The sequence below is a fragment of the Cajanus cajan genome, chromosome 1 (genome assembly GCF_000230855.2).
Source record: "Cajanus cajan strain Asha chromosome 1, NIPB_CcT2T_4, whole genome shotgun sequence".
NCBI lineage: Eukaryota > Viridiplantae > Streptophyta > Magnoliopsida > Fabales > Fabaceae > Cajanus > Cajanus cajan.
The window spans coordinates 16,528,894-16,550,490 of record NC_138517.1 but is presented as its reverse complement, the minus strand read 5'-3'; the positions used below and the strand labels follow the sequence as shown (position 1 = coordinate 16,550,490).

The window sequence follows — 21,597 nt, the reverse complement described above, 5'->3', positions numbered from 1 at the left end:
TCAGGGTAATGCTTCCTTCTTTTCACATAATTTTTTATTCTATGATGAAAGGTTTATTCTTATTGTTCAGAGGATATACTTAAAACACTATTTTAGTAAACGTGTCTGGGGGCTATTGGCTAATATATCTAGACTCTCATGTATTCAACTATTCAGTATTTTTACTTGTTGTTTCTTGGCTTGTGGAAATTTATACCGACTCTGATATGGTTTAAATGGATCCTGATTGTCCAATTTTCAAGGCGACTTACAAATATATAAATGTTAAGGTTTGAGTTATCTTTGGAATTTAGTGTTATATGGAGACTTTTTTTTTGTTTTTTTCATTTTCTGGTATGTTTTATGTTTCATTAGCTATTGACATTCTATGGCAGGGGGGCTTTGTTGATGATTTTCTTTCTCATTTGATGTGTTGCTGTTGTGCCCTTGTGCAAGAATGGAGAGAAGTGGAGATCCGTGAGGCTAGTGGGACTGGTATGATTTCATTCAGATTTCTCAACATTTAAGGCATTGAAATCCTTTCCTTTACTCAGCAAAATCATTGAATTGGATCCAACTTGGTGTTATAGATTTCAATTTTACTATGGCATTTTCTGTTGCCTTTATATAGCACTACATGTTGATTGATTGGTGCTCAAACTGCATGTAAATTGTATTTTTGTTAAACCATTTTGCAGGTCCTGAGAAGACCAACACAAGACCTCCAGCCTCATAGTACATGGAATCATAAGTGACAAAATGATACTGAAATTTGATTGTGTAGGGTATTATAACCATATAAATTAGAGGCAATTGGCGTTAGAACTGTACAGGAAGCTAGGGCCTATGTATTTTGATTCTGAGATTCTCACACCACCTGGCATCAATTACCCAAATGTAAAGTAGTTTTCTGTTTTAAGTTATCAAAAGAAAAAGTACCCTACAGGGCATTATAATCTTTTTAACTGATTTAATATATTTTTTTGTGTGTCCATATTTATACATTATCTACTGATAATTAAGAACTAATTTATGTTATTCAAAAGTGACTTGTGTTAATAAAGTTAGAGTTAATTTTTGACATTTTTATCATCACCGTTGAATGAAATTTTCACTTTCACTGGTTCATAAGACTATGCTTAACTGATCCCACCTACTTTTCCACTTCAATCTACTTGCTATTAGCCAAAAATTTCTCAAATGATAATAAATTAATCTTCCTTAATACTAGCTTTTGTTATTGATTATTTATTCAATAATAGATTAAATGCAATAAGGATTTATGACTCACATGGTTTAGTTAGCAATCATGTGAGTCATCAATAGCGACCAAAAGAATTTGTAGCTAATTCAAGTTTTTAGCAACCGGAATAGCGATTAAAATAATTCGTAGCTAATTTAAGTTTTTAGCGACCGAAATAGCGACCAAAATCGTTCGTAGCTAATTCAAGTTTTTAGCGACCGAAATAGTGACCGAAATAATTCGTAGCTATTTCAAGTTATTAGCGACCGAAATAGTGACCAAAATATTTTGTAGCTATTTCAAATTTTTAGCGACCGAAATAGCGACCGAATTTATTCGTAGCTATTTCAGGTTTTTAGCGACCGATTTAGAGACTGATTTTTAAAATGTTTTTATTAAATAAATAAAAAAAATTAGCGACCGAAATTGCTACAAAAAAATTTGGTCGCAAAATTGGTCTCCAGAAGTTAGGAGACCAAAATATTAGCGACGGATTTTTAATGTTTAGCGACTGATTTTTCGGTCGCTAAATTGCGACGGAAAAAATTTCGGTCGCTATTTAAAATAGCGACCAGGGTTTTAGCGACGGATTTTTTCGGTCGCTATTTCGGTCGCTAAATGCAACAGCGACTGAATTTACCTAAATAGCGACCGATTTTGGTGGTAGCTAAAACTTGATTTTTTTGTAGTGAGTGGTGCTGTTATAGCCGCTAAGTCGGTGCTGGTGATACCGCTTTGCGGTGCTGTTATAACCACTCGAGTGGTGCTGTTGTTGCTGTTAAGCAGTGCTGATATAGCCGCATTGCGGTGCTGGTATTGTTGAGTGGTATAAGTTGTACAGGTGTACTGATGATTATAGCTGCCGTTTACTATATTGTCTTATATATTTGTATGTTGATTTTTATTACACTAGCTTACCCTTTTGTTGTTTTCCATGATGTTTGGACTGCAATGATCATACTATGTATGGGAGCAGAGCAGGAATAGGTTGGAGATTGGTAGTTGGGCTGTAGCTGACAGTTGGAGCTAATCCTCTTAGGATGTTGGTCTTTTTGTTGTTTGGCTACTCGGTGTAGCAATAGAATGATGTATCTGTTGTACACTTTAACTCTAGTCAGACTGAAACTTTGTATATTTATATATTCTAGATCCTATATTTATATACTTGCTCTATCTGTCTGGTGTTTCTAGTGTGCTATGCCGCGTGTAGTGACTAGCCGGGTCGTTACAGAATACATAGTTCCATCTTACATAATATTTAATTAGTTAATTATAAAATTTAGCTATCTATAGAGTTGTTAATTACTAACTATTCAAATGAAGAATACGAAGAAGAAAGTGAATCACTCCTTTAATATAAAGAGCAACATCTAAGAGACGAGGATGATAATAGAAACCACATGCAAACACTATTTTTTTAAAAGTCTTTTAAATAATGGATTGAATTCAACTCATCCATTTAATTTTATAAATGATTAGTGATTCATCCATTTTTTAAAATTCATTGGATTACAATATCATATTTTTATTGAATTTAAATTTTAAAAGACTATTTTGACATAAAAAAAAAGTTTTATGAATTTTAAAAGATTATATAAGAAAATAATAAATTATAAAAAGAAAAAGAGATAAATAAAATATTTCAAAAATAAAAATCAATTAATTTTTAAAATATTACTTTTATGAATTAATTAGATATACAGCCATGCATAAAAAATTGTTAATGGTTGATTTTTATTTTTGTTTTAAATGAATTAAATAGATTAAATTTTTATGTAAATTTTTAATAGATTTAAGTAAATTAATAAATTATTTTTATTTAATATATTATAATTTTTCTAAAAATTATCTTAACCATTCATTTGCTACTTCTAAAGTAATTTAAGAGATGATGAAGGCCTTTTGATTTTAGTATCACACCGATCCTCTTCACAAGCAAACAAATTATAACTATTAATGAGGAGTAATAAGGAGTAGAGTTTAGTCACATTATACATTTCAAGTTCCAATATTTTTAATTCGTATTTTTCTTAATCTACTAAAATGGGAGTGACTATTTTAACTATATATACACTTGCTTTGTTTTTAATCTTTTATATTTTGTTTGGATTTTGAAAATTCTAAATACAAATAAGTAGAATAAAAAGAAATAAAAAATTATTAAAACATAAATAAATTTTTAAAGTGCTTGATTTAATGAAAATAAGAAAAACAGTATAAGAAAAAGAGAGTACAGATACGTTGTAAAAGCATTTATCCTTATCTACATATTTATATAACTAGTGGGGGAAAAAAAAATTAGTGTCCTCGTTAAAAAAAGAGAATAACAAATGTATCATGATATTTTGTACAGTTATCAAAAGTTATGTATAATTATTAAGTGTAAAATGAAGAAGATAAAAGTGGACATTAAATAAGAGAATTTTTTTTATTACTTAATTAGTAGAGTGAAGATATTTTATGTCTCTACATTATTTAAAATTTTAAAAATAAAATAAAAAATAAGATTAAGTAATAATGGTAGTTAAGTAATAAAAATAAAGTGAGTAATTATTAAAAGGAAATAGTAATTACTAAAAAAATTATAATTATTAATTTTTTGATCGTAAAGGATATAATGGTCTATCAAATGTGGAAACTAAAAATAATTACTAAAATGGATATCTTTTTTATATATTAATAAAAATAGATTAATAATATATTATTAACATAGATTAACATGTTTTAAGAGCAAGATAAGAAAGTAAATGTAGAGACTAAAATAGTTAGTATCCCTTTTATCTATTGTTAATTGGATTGATATACTTGGTGTCTCTATATTTTATTTAAAAATTAAAAATTAAAAATTGAGATTATTAAATAATAAAATAATAGAGTAAATAGTTATTAAAAGGGAACGATAGTTACTAAAAAAAACTATATTTTTAAAATTTTTTTATAGAAAGTTATAATATTCTATCAAAATGTGAAGATGAAGATAAAAGATAATTACTAAAGAGATATCTGTTTTTATATATCAATATAAATAATAGAATAAATAATTATTAAAAGAGAATAATAATTACTAAAAGTAATTAGATTTTTTAATAATAAAAAAATATAATAATTTGCATAATATACATAGTAAAAGAAGTATTTTCTTTATATATTAATATAAATTAATCTAAAATGACATTTTGTCCCTATCTTGTTAAAAGGAAAAATAAGAAAAAAGTAATTATTTAAAAGTGTCTCTTTCTCGTTTAAAAAAAGTTACAACAAAAAAGAAATAGTAAAGTGTAATAGTTATAGACACCACTGAAGTTAGGCACTAAATACCTCTATATTTTATTTAAAAATTATAAAAAAAATTCAGTTTAAGTAATTAAGATGCTTAAAAATTTGAGTAATTAAGAATATTCAACTTATTTGAACGACTACACATAATATTAATTTATAATATTATTATTTTTATTTAAAATTTTTAAAATAAAATCATCTAAACAAAAGTAGAGAAAAAAGTAAATTTATATATCTCTTTTATATGCATGTATACATTGTAAATCATACACATAAATTAAGAAAACTGTCATTTAATTGTTTAATTAATGGACTGACCATATTTTTTTCTTTTTTTCTTTCAAATTAGAAAAAAGTTATTTTTCAGTGTGGGTCCACCAAATTTTTCTTTCTTCATTTAATTTTCTGTTTCACAAACAAACAAAATCTTCATTCACTTTGGCACTTTATTCCAACACATTTCTCTCTTCCCAACATCATCATATCCGAACAATACGTTAAGGTTTGACATTACAGCTATGCCCACCGACCGAGAAAACTTATGTGCAAAGGCAACTACATCTTAAATATGCAGTGCCTTAACATTATTTTCATCACTATTTCTTCTAATTGAATAGGAATTTCGGAGTGGAATCTCTCACTATGAGTTCTTCCATCTCATCTCACTCATCTTTGTCTCTCAATTTGGAGAACAATGGTGTTTACGTGCTTGAGAAACGAAGCGGAGTGTCCTTCCCTTCTATCTTAGGCCCTTCGCTCAAACTCTGTGGAGTTGGCTTGCGCAAAAAAAGCCTTATTCCATTCATCAGCTTTGATGTTTATGCATTTGGTATATGAAAATAAACAAAAGATTTTTTTTTTCAATTTAGATTGTACTTTCTTATCTAATATTGTCTCTAACACTTTTTTCTTGTTCTTCTTAAAATTGCTTTTGCCTTGCCTTGGTTTTACCTACTGGAGATAACTCAATAATAAATATAAAAAAAATCTAGGTTGATTTATTTTTATTCGATGAAGTATAACTATTTGTTTGGTTTTACCGTATAACTTAATTTTTATGTTTACCGTATAACTTAATTTTTATGTTATAAATTGATGTGCTAATTTGCTATAACTTTCATAAGGAAAAGGGAATCGTTAGTTTGAAATATATATCAAATATTGATAATGATTAGGGGACAAATCGTGTCTTTATTTTGTGCAGGTGTTTATGCTGCTGATTTGGACATAAAGAAATATCTTTCTTGGAAGTATAAGAAGTTTTCTGCGTCCAAATTACAGGGTAAAAAGGAGTTTACCGATGACCTCATGGAAAATGATATATTCATGGCAGTTAGTCTTCAAATTATCCATGATGGATTGAGCATTCCTAAGGTGCGTAGTGTATTTGAAGAGTCTGTGGGAAGCAGACTGTACAAGTTTGGGGGATCGGACAATAAAGAATTGCTTCAAAGGTAAATACTTCCTTCAACTGATAATCTCATTTTCTTATGTTAAAGACTTAGTTATTGCATTATTATTTGCTTGTATAGAACATGTGAGAATTTCATATTTGGAAATGAATCTTACTTTCACACAAAAACGTCTCTCATATAATTAGGTATATATGTACATAACAATGTAAAGCTTCATAACTCCTAATTTTGAAAGAAAAAATAAATTTTAATGGAAAAAAATGACACTTTTGGCATGCAAAACAGAAGAAGAAATGAGGATAAACTTAAAGAAGTATTTTATAATAGTTGTTGTTATAATATTAGCTTTGATAATCTGTGGAAAATTTTATTCTAAGTATCTATTTATGATATGTAACATTTTTCATCCAAGTAGAAAATCATTTTTTGTTGCATGTTATAATTTTACTTCACTGGGCATGACGTGATGCAGGTTCACTTCACTGTTCAGAGATGAATACAAAATACCTCGTGGATCTGTAATTCATCTCTTAAGAGAGAAAGGTCATGTTCTTCGTGTATTGAGTGAGTCATCTTTCTTCATGTCTATGCATTTCCATATGAAGTTTTAGAATTATAATTAAGTTCAAAATATTTTTCCTGCATTAATTGTGTTTTTAATAAGGAATAATCAAGTTTTAATAGTGATTCAAAAGATTCAGTTAAGAATTTATGAATATGTTTCTTTTTTATACTTTCTTCATTTAGGACTGAGTCTAACTTACGGGTATCCCCTTATACACTGTAGTCCAAATTGATTATATAAAATTTATGGAATTTATCTTGTTTGCTGTAGTTGATGGACAAGAGGTGGGAAGCATCCAGAGCAAACTCCTATGTAAGTCTATTTTAGATTTGTATGTTGGGGAGGAAGCATTTGATGAACCAGCTAAAGAAGAAATTGAGAACAATGTGGCTACATATCTCTAGATGTTGAACCTATAACTAAGAATCCTCTATAAGACATTGATTATATACCCTTGTTTCTTTATATTTACTTTAAAGTTGTTGATGCATACTTTCATCTTTAAGATTGCAATATGTATTTAGTTATATTTCTAATAATTATCTTATTTTGACATTTGTTTAGAGTACCACCGTTAGTTCTGGTCTATTTAATTTTCTGTTTGAATTATTGAAAATTTTAACATGTTAGTTTGAATTAATTTCAAAAATTTCTAATCTCATTATTTGTAGAAGAGGAATTTTTCTAAACTCATACTAATTGTAACGCATGAAATACCTAGAGTATATTATGTTTAATTTACTACACAAATTCCATTTGATGTTAAGGAGTATTATTTTATGTAATTGAAAAGTAGAAAAAAAAATATTTTACACATTATTGTTGGAACAAAACTTTATTACCGGAAAAAATATAAGAGAATAATAAAGATTAGATGTTTTGAAAGATGTTAATATTTGAGAATAATAATAAAAATTAGAAATTTTAGAAGAAGGCATTATATATATAATTGATATTTTTTGATTTTGACTCATATAAATTTTAAGATATCACTTCTATTTATATTAGTGACTCCTAAATTGATGATTAAGAATTTATTGACACAACTTTAATCTAATGATTATGACTCTTTAGAATGCTCTTTAAAACTTAAGTCTACTCACATACTCTTTAGATAATTCTAGAATAATAATTCTATATGCTACTCTAGAATTATCTTTTGAAGATATTCTTTTATAATACATTTATAAAATTGACCATAATATGTTTCTAGAAATTAAACTTTTATTTAAACCAATAAGATTCAAAATTAAGTTTATATATATTTCAACAATATGTTTGTAAGTGGTCGATGATAATGTCTTGATTTGTTTAGTTTGTCAAAATATAGATTGGTTATCTCATCCTAATTAAAACTAATCTGCAATATAATTATTTTATGTAGACAATCTATATGGAAGATCTTGAAACTCTCGAGAGATTTATTCATTTGTACGATTCCATGATTTATTTAATCATATAGTTTAAATAGTTGACTTCCCAGATTTATCTAATGAAAAACAATTAGATATTGTATTAGCGCTCTTAAATCTCATTTAAAGAAAGTTCTATAACACACATGATTGGTGGAATCTCTTATAGCTCATTTTAGTTAACAAGAAGTTACACTCGATGCATACTCACATATAAGTTCTATGCACACTACTAAATCTTAAATTGTAGTTTTGTTGATAACTAAGCTTAAAAGTTCTATGAACACTACTGGATCTTGTATTAATCTTTTTATTATTGATATCTAAGTTTATCTACTAAATTTTTTCTCATTATTCACAACAAATTTACCAGAGGTATCTTACTGCATCAAGTCATCATCAAATCTCAAATATCTAATAATTAGCCAAATTATATTGGGAAGTCTTTAGTGAAGTTTTGAAACCTGGCCATCCAAGTGTCCTACTAATAACATTGCACAAATTACGCTACAAAATGTGATAATGACATATTTGAATGCCCTTTTCAGATAACAATCCTAACTAGATAACATAATTTTTTTTATCAAGTAAAATACATCCAAATCAAAATCAAAATGGATTGCTCAATTGTGGTCCTGCTTATACTTATTAGTCTCTATGAGACTATGACTGCATATCGCGTATCGATTATTTTCATTTTGCTACGAAGGTTAAAAATAATACAGTGGAGTTTAATCGTGTACCCCTACAAACTCATAATCATATCCGTCCATTACGGTAACTATGATCCTATTTTTCGTCATTAATTTAGATTATAAATAGGTGAGGATTTTATCCCTATGAATAATCAAGATTAACACAATATACTGAAATCACATATCCAAATTTTATTTCTCCATAGCCGCCACAACGGTGTGGACGGTTCAATAACAAGTTCAACATGGATATGTACGTAGAATCGATTACTACGGATTAAGCATAACTTCTATTACTATAATTACATATTTATGAGAAAACGCCCAAATCTCAAAACAGAATCTTATTCATGTGATCTATCGGCTTTTGCATGAAAACGTTCATATAGCATAAAATAAAAAATCCATGCAACTATTTTAGTGTCAATTATATTTACTGCACAAGATGTACCAATTCCCTATTCGTTATGAATCCTTAGCCAGCACCAATTTTATTTCCTTCTTCTTGTAAGTATCTCAGAATCCCTGCTTCAGTGGCTCATCATGTTGGATGTAGTTTATTTCATCTATTTCAATTTTTTCGTCACCCTTACGAGCAGATTTGGACTCTAGGAAAACATGTCTTCGAGTGAATCCAAGGGAAATGCTTGATAAATGCTTTGCGATAAACTTTTGTCATTTTGTTGATTAGATCCGCTAATATACATTGAGAAAATGTGATCCTTGGAAGAATACTTAAAGTTGATGAGTACCATTGTACCAAGTCAATTTGGTAAGTGTATTTACAAGCTATAACGAGAGAAATTTATGAATATATAAAATTACGTAAGCCTTAACTCATGCAAATACGTAAAGTCTTGTATAGTTGTTATTGTTGGGGATTAGCATGTATCGCAAAGATCCAATGATCAATTTTAGTTTTAATAAAATATTATTGATTATTTCACTATCATATTATTAATCTGTTAAATAATTATTTTGATAAGGCCTTTAATTAAAATTAGAGACTTATCATCATGACAGAGATTATGATAACAAGAAATAAGTTTTTTTTTTTTTATAATTTTAATTTAAACCATTTATTATCATAAGATTATTGTAAATATGATAACAATAACTCGAATTTATCAATATGGATCTATAAAGATCAATATATCTTATTCATTAAATTATATCAAGAGAAAGATAATGCATGTTGATGCGAAATGAATTAAACTCAGTTAATTTTTTTTTAATAATTAACATTACTTTTATGTTGTCAATAAAGTTCTCAAGAAAAATATATGTAATAATTTTCTTTCGCACGATATTATCAAACAAATTAATAAGATTATTTATTATATTTTCATTTTGGACATGTGATGCCTTAAAGCACTAGTTAAATCAATTTTGGATATAATTAAATATTTATAAAATTAATTATTAATCAAGAAAAAATTTATCAACTATTATTAAATAAGTTTGAGCTATATGATAAAGCTGGACTTTGGCCACAATCACTAAAAGTATTCATTCCTACTATCATAATGTTAAGAAGGCTTACCTTGATTAATATTAATTTGATTAATTATTGTTGACTACTTAATATTGAAACTATGAAGTTACACACAAAGGAGTAATTTAATATCTACTAAAGTATTATTTTATTTGATATTTAAATTAGATATATAGTTTAATATATTAAAATAAATAAAGTTTTTTAAGTAAGATATTAATATATTCTTTGCTATTATCAATAATACAAATAATATAATATAAAAAGAAAACCACCTTTTATTATAATAATAGCTTGTTCATATTGGTTTCAAATGCTATTTAAAATGGCAACAAATCTCAATTAAAACAAGTAACTAAGCTTTATCAAATTCCCTAGAAAGTAGAAAGTAGAAAGTAGGGCATCATAAAATGGTGTGAAATTGGAAAACGGAAAAGTGGGATAAAATTAAAATATATTTGATTGAGATTATGTTCAGTGCTCTATCAACTAGGGACAAATGTAATTTTGTGCTTTAGAAAGTAAAACATCTAGATACACATAAAGACACACTTTCTACGATTCCTCTTCGTTTTTTCTACAACCATGACCACCAAAAAAGATTGCCAAAAGTTGCTTAATTTTTAGTGAAATTATACTTAATAAAGGTTTAATAGAAGAGAGATTGATCTCAATGTGAATATACATCGATCCTTCACATTATTGGAGGGAAATTTTAATGTTCAAGATTTTAATTTGTTCTTATATGGATGTAAAGACTTTGTAGTTTGATCTAGCTTTCGTAGTTTGAATTCCAATGCAAACACTACTAGAGGAAATACTTGAAATAATGCATCAGCATATCTGTAATGATTTGGTAATGAGAATTTTTATTAGTTGTGACAGTTTTTGGTAAGCAATATTCTCAATAGTTATCGTAAATACATGTAAGTCAAAGATGGCCGGTGTTTTGGAGAAGCCTCAAGCCGACCAATTTACTTAAAGTCAACATTATACATTAGCACAATATCAACTTATGGGACTATTGTTCTGGAGTAGCCTTCAAGCCAACCAATTCTCCTAAAGTTGACATTATCTATGAGTAGAATATCGACTTAAGGGTCTATGAAAAAGACTTCAAACTAGTTTCATCACTCTAATTGACTTATGACTGAATACCATGGTGCAATCAAACAAAGATTGACCTAGTCACAAAAAAGTTTAACTTAATCGTGTTTATGTTGGCTTAACCATGTCTGATGGCATCCTTGCTAGCATTGATGGAGAAATGAAGATCAATGATAAGGATAACTTGACTCCTTGGATCAAAGTTCTTCAAGGGACGTCTTTGATGGAGGAAATGGATGAAAATGGAGGTTGGAGGTTAAGTGTTTGATGAAAGGTTTGAGAGGGTACTTGGCTCACTCCATGGGTGATGAAGGCCACTTCTAGGGTTTTTCTCTCAAGGATGGAGATAGGAATTGTGATGGCCGAATTTAACTAAGGATGACTAAGGAAAATATAATGGCACTAAAGGCTCTTTGTATATTAATTTTCAAAGTATTTACAAGGAGGCTAGTCTAGGGTATTTATAGAAGGGAGGATGAATTTAAGATTGCATTTGAGAGTGCATGGTCAAAAAAATGCAAGCCAAATGCACTTCAAGTGAAACCTAAATTAACCCTAGATGCTACTTGATGGCCAATGATGAAATCTCTGGGTTTGGTTAAGCTACATCTAGGTGCATGATAAGACCATGCAACCTAGGTGCCTTCCACTTGGGCCTAAACCTTGCCAATTCCAAAAATAAATTCAATGCCACTCAAAAACACGTCTAGGCCTAGTTTCTAACATTAATAAAATATCCTAGCTATAAAATAAAATCCTATAATCTAAGGCACCCCATAATACAAGGGTTAAATGGGAAATACAAGTAAAAATAAATCATATGTCTAAGGTACCCCAAAATACAAGCGTAAAATAGGAAATATAAGTAAAATAAATCCTATGTCGAAGGTACCCAAAATACAAGGGTAAAATGGGAAATTAAAAACAAGAGCAAAATAGGAATAAAAATAAATTCTATGCTAACAAGGCTTCGGAGAATGATCAATATTCTATAGTCATAAGAAGCATGTCTCTAGGGGTGTTAGCTCCCCTATCCTCTCCCTATCTCCTGGCCATGGACCTAGTGATGAGTCTCACATGAAGCTCCAAGGATGGTCCTCTATCAATGTCTAGGTTAACTTAGTCATTCATAGATGGCTTATACACATTTTAGCTTACTTAATCATGTTTAAACTAGGTAAATCACACGTAATATCGTGCAGTTTGTAAGAAATTATCCATGTACGATAATGAGTTTCTCTCTTACCCAGTGTGGGATCTAGAAATTTCAAGTAGTGGGGGTAATATTTAAATATTGGTTTATAATATGAAATATATGACTTAACAATTTTTTTTTAATTTTTTAAGTTTTCTTAAAAAATATTTTTTGAAATATAAATATACATTATAATTACTCTATAAGAAGTCTCATATTTCCAAAATATTGAATGATTTTTTTTTTATTTTTAAAAATTTAAAAATATCTACGTAAATAATTAGACAATCAATTAGACATTTATCTTTTGTATTAAAATTTTAACTTTTTTTTCTTACAAAAAATAGTATAATATATAGGTTTGGTTGGGTCAACCATCACTCTTTTATTGATTTAATAACTATAATTAATATTACACACACATATATATGGAAAAAAAGAGGTACAAAGTGTCTCTAATTAAAAATAAAAAGATAATGATAGTTATTTAAAGAATAAGAGATTTAGAAATTCAATGTTGTTAAAGTAGAAAAAATGGAGAATAAACAAATAAAGCATAATGAAAGAAAAAAGTTATTTAAAAATTATTATAAGAATAAATTAATTCAAAATTTATACACTAAGAAGAAATATTCCTTTTATTAATAGTATGGATACTGTAAAAATACTCAAAAATATTAATTTATTAACTTTAAATATTTTTTTTTACATAATAAAACATCAAGAATAATGGAGACACTTAACTATTTTTTAAAAGTGATAGGTTAAGATGACGTGCATCTGTCCCTACTCTTACCTTTTTCTTTGATTATAAATAAGGACTCACATAACAAGTATGGTTACACTTTATCATTCTCTCATATTGTTACGGTGCTCAAACACTTGGTGTCTTGGGCATTAGAGTGTTTGTACGTATGTGATTTTTCAATGTCATCCACATCACTTAGATGTTGTGTCGATGGAGTGATTCACAATCCCCCTCATATTCTCCACTTGAACAACTAGTGAAGTGAATTAGGAAATATAGCAAATTGGATTTTATAAGTTAACTAATTAAATACTATGTATGGATAAAACTAATGAACATTTAAGGATCCTGTAGTATTTTGTTTATAAATGCCAAGAGAGAATGAGTAATGTAGAGTGGGAAGATACCAGTATTTTATTAAAAGTCTCTATATAAAGAGCAAAAACTATATCATATTACAATCCCTTATTTATGGGAATAACAACATTATTTGAATTAAAAAAAAAATAACAACAAACCTAATATTTAAAATGTAAACTATCTAAAGAAATTTCTACAAACTAAGAAACTATGACTCAATCATCTTTTGTAAGAACGTGTTCAACAAATTCTTCTCTATACGAAAAATTTGGATCTATCTTAAGAGTTATGGGATCCTTTTGTATCAAGATATATAACTAACTCAAGAATAACTATCACAATTAATAATATGTCAATAATAATGCTTGGGTACTGTGACACCCTCTACCCCGCATATCATAAATCAATAAATTTAAATAATATAACTTTAATAATCAAACATGTTTAAAGAGTATCACATTTTTAACAAACATAATCAGCGGAAATTACAAAGAAATAAATCTCAAAGTTTTCAAAGTAATTTAAAATAACATTAACAACCTAATCTAATCTTATCTATACCCCGATGTCACATGTCCTATCAGAGCATAGCCCATAAAGAAGCCTAAGCTTCACCACCAACATCCTCAGCCTCATGCTGATAATCACCTGTATAACGGTTAAAGAAAAACAACACAAAGAAAAAGGGAGTGAGAAAACATCTCACTCGGCTCACAGTGTAGGAATATATATACTAGATAGCCAAACACAAACAAAACATATATAACATAGATTAACAATATCACATCTTACTCATTCAAGGCATATCCATTTGTCATATAATATCAAAAGACACATGTATGGACACGGACTACATTTTATCATGCATGTGGCGCCAGTCACTTATCACGTAGTATATTGCCGCTAGCAATACACAAAGAGTAGTCTAGGAGTACATGCCGGGACACAACCTCTGCGCACTCTCACTAGAAGGACATACTACCAGAGTCTCGTCAGGATAGCTAAGCCGCGCAAGATACATCCCATGCACACAATGGGCGAGACTGGGACTTCCAAACCGAGCCATCCCCAAGGACTGATCCCCACAGCTTTTACACTAGGGGGCCTTCTCTGGCGGCGTATTCCATATCGTACCCTTATCACTTTATGCAAATGATGCATGTCAAACAAGACTCTATGCATTCTCATATCACTTTATCACTTTCCATGGTCATTTCTCTTTATCACATTTCATATCTCATTGTCACATTATCACATTATCTATCTCATGGTCAATCATATCTCATGGTCATTTCACATCATATTTCATCATCACATCATATCATTAGAAACATCACATTCACATTATCATATCATATTCATAACTTTCACAATCATAATCTCAACAGAATTTCTATTCATACACACATATTAACCAAGCAATTAGAACATACAAACAATATAACATACAACAAACACAGGATTGGGGGCCAATCCCACTACCCAGCATACAATCCCACACCCAGAGCGAGATTTCTCACTCCCCCCCTTACCTGGATAACAGGCACTGAAACTAAAGAAGAGCTTCCTCCTCTAGGCTCCTTCTACTAGGGTAGAACCACCTCCTATGGATTCCTCTAGGTCTTCAAAGAGAAGAAGAGGAGAAGAAGAGAGTATAAGAGAAGAGAGAATGAGAATTGAGGGATGGTTTGCAATGGAGAAGTGAAGGGCTATTTATAGCCTTCAAGACACATTAAAAAATGGAAAATAATGAAAAAATCTTAGACAAAACTAAGTGGAATGAATTAGTGAGATGAATTATTAAAGTTGGTGGGATGAATTAATGGAGTTGGTGTGAATTAATGGAGGGTGCCATGTTCTTTTCCTCACCGACTTTAGCCACTGATTTGGACCTTATAGACAGCCGAATCTGAAAATATTTCCTTCATGAAAGTTGTAGGATTTTCTCTTATCTTTCCATAGCCACCAAGTTTGTATCATTTGAACAACCACCGACCAAGTTATACCCCACAAACCGAGGCTTGCCAATCAGTCCAGCGAGAAACAATTGTATCAATCAAATTCCAATTTTGACCTCCTAAACGACCGATTTTGCAAATGGCTATTTCTGTAAAGGTTGTGCGTTTTTCTCTTAGATTTCCATTGACACCAATTTTGCATCATTTGGACCATCACAGCCCAAGTTATGCCCTAAACACCGAGGCTTGCCAATCAGCCCAGCGAAAAACGGTTTTATTGAAAAGAAAGTTTACAACTATCTAATTAAGCCCAACAACACACATATCTTTCTAAGCATAAATGGAGTGTAAATTATCTACAATTGAAGTAAAATATAACCACCAATTTATGACCAAATACCACATAATAATAATAATAATAGTAATAATAACCATTTTGAAAACTAGGGTGTTACAATTCTCCCCTCCTTTAAGAAATTTCGTCCTCGAAATTTACCTGAAAACAGGAATGGATAATCTTCTCTCCCCTTGCTTTCTAGTTTCCATATAGCGCCTTCTTCAAAGTTTCCTCCCCAAATAGCCTTGACTAAAAGAATTTCCTTACCTCTTAGTTTCTTTACCCTCTTATCCTCAATCCTCAAAGGTATAGTCTCATAGGTGAGGTTATCCTTTAACTGAATGTTGTCGGATTCCACAATATGAGATGAATGTATTTTCTAGGTTGAGAAACATGAAAGACATCATGAAGATTTGATAGGGATGGAGGTAACGCAATTTGGAAAGCTACATCACCAATTCTCTTAAGGATCTGGTAGGGACCAATGAATCGTAGAGTAAGCTTGCGAGATTTAAGTGCTCTACCAATTCCAGTCCAAGGAGTTACTTTAAGGAATACATGATCTCCTTCTTTAAACTCAAGGTCTTTCCTTCTTTTATCATGGTAGCTCTTCTGCCTACTCTGTGATGCTCTCATTTTCTTTTGGATTGTCCTAACCTTTTCAGTAGTTTGTTGAACTATTTCAATTCCTAATATGGCACTCTCTCCAGATTCTGCCCAACACAAAGGTGTTCTACATCTCCTACCATACAAAGCCTCATAGGGTGCCATCCCAAAATCTAGAGGTGAACCTAGGATCTCTATCCGAAACTATACTAGTAGGAACCCCATGCAACCTTACAATCTCACCTATGTACAACTTGGTTAACCTTTCCAAAGGGTATCTAATGTTAATGGGAATAAAATGGGCAGACTTAGTTAATCTATCCACAATGACCCATATAATCATCCAAGTTCTTCCATGTCCTAGCTAATCCTACTACAAAATCCATCGAGATGCTATCTCATTTCCACACAGGCACATCTAAAGGTTGCAGTAAACCTGAAGGTTTCTGATGTTCTCCCTTAGCCTTCTAACATACTAAGCAAGCATACACAAATTCTTCTATCTTAGGCCACTGGAATATTTTCCTAAGGTCTTGGTACATCTTAGTGGCTCTTAAATGGATGCTAAGAGTACTCTTGTGTCCTCCCTTTAAGATCATCTTTCTAATTTCAAGATTACTAAGCACCCAAATTTATTCTTGCACCTCAAAACAACATCAATTCCAATTTTTTTTTTTTTTTTTTTTTTTTTTTTTTTTTTTATAAATTTTAATCATATTCCTACTAATCTTTTCCACTTGGTTCACTAGAAAAGATTCTAATCTCATCCATTAATTCACTAGTTATTTTCAACCATAGTCAATTCAATGTTCCTAAAGGTAGTCTCACACATCAATCATAAGTCCCTAAATTCTCCAATCAAATCCAATCCTTAAATATATTAGTGATCATCGTAATCAAGGCATCTGTCATAATATTGATATTACTTCTATGATCATCTGTAAAGATCAAGCACCTAAGCATGTTATACATATCAAATCACTAATTTTACTGCTCCATCTTCAACCAATTCAAACCCCTATCCATCACCTTATTCTATAGTCTCATATCTTGTTACCAATATGAATCAACTAATTGTATTTCTCCAATTTATCTCAATGATCCACTTGTTACTCGAGTCACACCTAGTTTTTCACCACTAGGAGTAATCTCACAAGTCAGACTTAAATCCCTAAAAAGATCCTTCTTTCTAATCATAAGGAAAAATATAAAGGTTTCCTACTCAAAACATTGGTTACCACAATGGCTTTGGCCAAATAACCAGTAAGATCAAAATCTTATTCCTTAAAAATTTCTAACTATCTCTTTTGGTCAATAGATATTTAAAACTCTTATGATCGCTAAATACCTCAAGCTTAGAATCATATAGGTAATGTCTTCAAATCAAGGTCATGGGTAAGGTAATTCCTTCTCATAAATTCTCAATTTTCTAGAATCATAAGCTACTTATCTGTTCCTTCTTGCATCCACACTCTATCCAATCTTATCTTAGAAACATAACTATGTTCCACAAAAGACTTACTAAAATCTAGTAGTATTAACACTAGTCAATCTTGCCTTAAGAGTTGGAACTACTCTCATACTTACTATCCCACATAAAGACAATACTCCTCTTAGTGAATGTAGTTAAGGGCAAAGCTATCTTAGAAATTCCTTCAATAAATCTCCAATAATAATAAGCTAACATCATAAAACTCTTATCTTCACTAATTGGCTTAGATATCTCCCCACTTAAATACAACTTCTACCTGAGACATATCCATGTTTACCTTAACTGGAATTTACAAGAACTAGAAAACTTATCTTATACAATAAAAATAATAAATAAATAAATCAATCAATCAATAAATAAGATAAAATAAAATAGTAATACTTAACATACAACCGTCTTGAATATATCTCCACCTTCAACTACAATATGATCATATCACACCCTAAGATCAATCTCACTAACCACACGACATTCACCAATTGATCCCTAAGGTAATCTATCCACATATCAACATACATGCTTACTAAATCATATTAGAATACCAACTTTAAACCTTCAAATATACCATCGATAAGCATGTACATGAACAAACTTTATCACATAGCATTATACAACCTTTAAACAACCTCTCAATCCTTATGCAAACACCCCAAAACAAAATCAATTCTTATCCTTGCATTGCCTAACGATTCAAAAATATCATGAAACCATACATATCCCTTCAACAATGTTTAAAGAAAATGATACCTAGAGAGTTATACTTATTCAAATGATCTCAAACCTATCTCAAAATAAAGATAAGAGAATAAGCTACAACTCCTACGAAGACATAGAATTCTAAAAAGATCATCTTCTTAGCTACAAATTTCAAAAACCGCAGCAGATATATTCAGCGCTTATAACTAGACCTTTGATCACCAAAGTAGCTATAACTAGAGTTCTATACCTCCGTTTTACCTGATTCCAGTTCCATTAGAAAGATAACGTCCAAAGCTACTACTTTTGTGAAGACCATAAAATCTGATTCTGTCAATATGATACTCATACAGGCACAACAAAATTTTAACGAAAATAATCCCCATATTATACAGCAATAGTGTACTAACATTTCACAAAATACCTCAACCATTCCAAACTCACTCCTTTCCACCTTAAACTCATATTCAAGCTTTCCATTACAATCCTAGACCAAAACAGCTCACATATTTAGTGCAAAGGACTTAGAGAATAATATTCACATATTACCTAAACCATAAAAGTTAACATGAAGCACCAATACTCAAGGAACGTTTCAACCTCTCATCAAAATATCAAAACTCCAATTCTCATATACAACCTCCTTGGATTCAATCGCTACTACTATAGATTCCTAAATTTCATTAATCGTAAACTTTTGACAAATTAATGTCTCTCCTAATTCTAAGGTCTCAATAGGCTTTATCCGTACTATTGGTACATAAGCTCACCATACGAGTGATACTACTCAACCACTACTTCTTACGTAAGCAAGAAGTATCAAACAAATAAGCAATTATGAAAAGAGCAATCAAAAATAGCATCATCAAATTATATCATGTCTATCAAACAAATCCTGAGAACACAATGCACACAACATAATCAATCATCATATTAGCACATCAATCAACTCATCACATTATTAATCTACCAAACAAGCATAGTAGACTCATAACTCACGGTCGATTAGATCGACCTGCTCTGATACCACTAAATGTGACACCCTCTACCCCGCATATCATAAATCAATAAATTTAAATAATATAACTTTAATAATCAAACATGTTTAAAGAGTATCACATTTTTAACAAACATAATCAGCGGAAATTACAAAGAAATAAATCTCAAAGTTTTCAAAGTAATTTAAAATAACATTAACAACCTAATCTAATCTTATCTATACCCCGATGTCACATGTCCTATCAGAGCATAGCCCATAAAGAAGCCTAAGCTTCACCACCAACATCCTCAGCCTCATGCTGATAATCACCTGTATAACGGTTAAAGAAAAACAACACAAAGAAAAAGGGAGTGAGAAAACATCTCACTCGGCTCACAGTGTAGGAATATATATACTAGATAGCCAAACACAAACAAAACATATATAACATAGATTAACAATATCACATCTTACTCATTCAAGGCATATCCATTTGTCATATAATATCAAAAGACACATGTATGGACACGGACTACATTTTATCATGCATGTGGCGCCAGTCACTTATCACGTAGTATATTGCCGCTAGCAATACACAAAGAGTAGTCTAGGAGTACATGCCGGGACACAACCTCTGCGCACTCTCACTAGAAGGACATACTACCAGAGTCTCGTCAGGATAGCTAAGCCGCGCAAGATACATCCCATGCACACAATGGGCGAGACTGGGACTTCCAAACCGAGCCATCCCCAAGGACTGATCCCCACAGCTTTTACACTAGGGGGCCTTCTCTGGCGGCGTATTCCATATCGTACCCTTATCACTTTATGCAAATGATGCATGTCAAACAAGACTCTATGCATTCTCATATCACTTTATCACTTTCCATGGTCATTTCTCTTTATCACATTTCATATCTCATTGTCACATTATCACATTATCTATCTCATGGTCAATCATATCTCATGGTCATTTCACATCATATTTCATCATCACATCATATCATTAGAAACATCACATTCACATTATCATATCATATTCATAACTTTCACAATCATAATCTCAACAGAATTTCTATTCATACACACATATTAACCAAGCAATTAGAACATACAAACAATATAACATACAACAAACACAGGATTGGGGGCCAATCCCACTACCCAGCATACAATCCCACACCCAGAGCGAGATTTCTCACTCCCCCCCTTACCTGGATAACAGGCACTGAAACTAAAGAAGAGCTTCCTCCTCTAGGCTCCTTCTACTAGGGTAGAACCACCTCCTATGGATTCCTCTAGGTCTTCAAAGAGAAGAAGAGGAGAAGAAGAGAGTATAAGAGAAGAGAGAATGAGAATTGAGGGATGGTTTGCAATGGAGAAGTGAAGGGCTATTTATAGCCTTCAAGACACATTAAAAAATGGAAAATAATGAAAAAATCTTAGACAAAACTAAGTGGAATGAATTAGTGAGATGAATTATTAAAGTTGGTGGGATGAATTAATGGAGTTGGTGTGAATTAATGGAGGGTGCCATGTTCTTTTCCTCACCGACTTTAGCCACTGATTTGGACCTTATAGACAGCCGAATCTGAAAATATTTCCTTCATGAAAGTTGTAGGATTTTCTCTTATCTTTCCATAGCTACCAAGTTTGTATCATTTGAACAACCACCGACCAAGTTATACCCCACAAACCGAGGCTTGCCAATCAGTCCAGCGAGAAACAATTGTATCAATCAAATTCCAATTTTGACCTCCTAAACGACCGATTTTGCAAATGGCTATTTCTGTAAAAGTTGTGCGTTTTTCTCTTAGATTTCCATTGACACCAATTTTGCATCATTTGGACCATCACAGCCCAAGTTATGCCCTAAACACCGAGGCTTGCCAATCAGCCCAGCGAAAAACGGTTTTATTGAAAAGAAAGTTTACAACTATCTAATTAAGCCCAACAACACACATATCTTTCTAAGCATAAATGGAGTGTAAATTATCTACAATTGAAGTAAAATATAACCACCAATTTATGACCAA

General features: G+C 30.7%; 1 protein-coding gene and 1 long non-coding RNA gene across 2 annotated transcripts; one reads left to right on the top strand and one right to left on the bottom strand.

The window, feature by feature from the left end:
* The first annotated feature begins 5,000 nt into the window (after positions 1-5,000).
* LOC109789101 (fatty-acid-binding protein 1) lies at positions 5,001-7,063 on the top strand. Its single transcript, XM_020347973.3, has 4 exons — positions 5,001-5,330; positions 5,706-5,955; positions 6,389-6,480; positions 6,752-7,063. The coding sequence occupies exons 1-4, from the start codon at positions 5,144-5,146 to the stop codon at positions 6,883-6,885; spliced, it is 663 nt and encodes a 220-aa protein (XP_020203562.1). The 5' UTR covers positions 5,001-5,143; the 3' UTR covers positions 6,886-7,063.
* Positions 7,064-13,368: 6,305 nt separating this feature from the next.
* LOC145958450 (uncharacterized) lies at positions 13,369-21,200 on the bottom strand. The gene is made up of 3 exons (XR_014434258.1): positions 20,776-21,200; positions 15,026-19,891; positions 13,369-14,141 (listed from the first exon to the last, which is right to left on the bottom strand). It is a non-coding gene; the product is annotated as an uncharacterized LOC145958450 (long non-coding RNA).
* Positions 21,201-21,597: the final 397 nt, after the last annotated feature.

Bases quoted from the DNA above. Each gene is read 5' to 3' on its own strand.
- LOC109789101 (XM_020347973.3), top strand. From the start codon at position 5,144: ATGAGTTCTTCCATCTCATCTCACTCATCTTTGTCTCTCAATTTGGAG. The intron at 5,331-5,705 runs GTATATGAAAAT...TATTTTGTGCAG, and splicing joins CTTTGATGTTTATGCATTTG to GTGTTTATGCTGCTGATTTG. The intron at 5,956-6,388 runs GTAAATACTTCC...GACGTGATGCAG, and splicing joins AATAAAGAATTGCTTCAAAG to GTTCACTTCACTGTTCAGAG.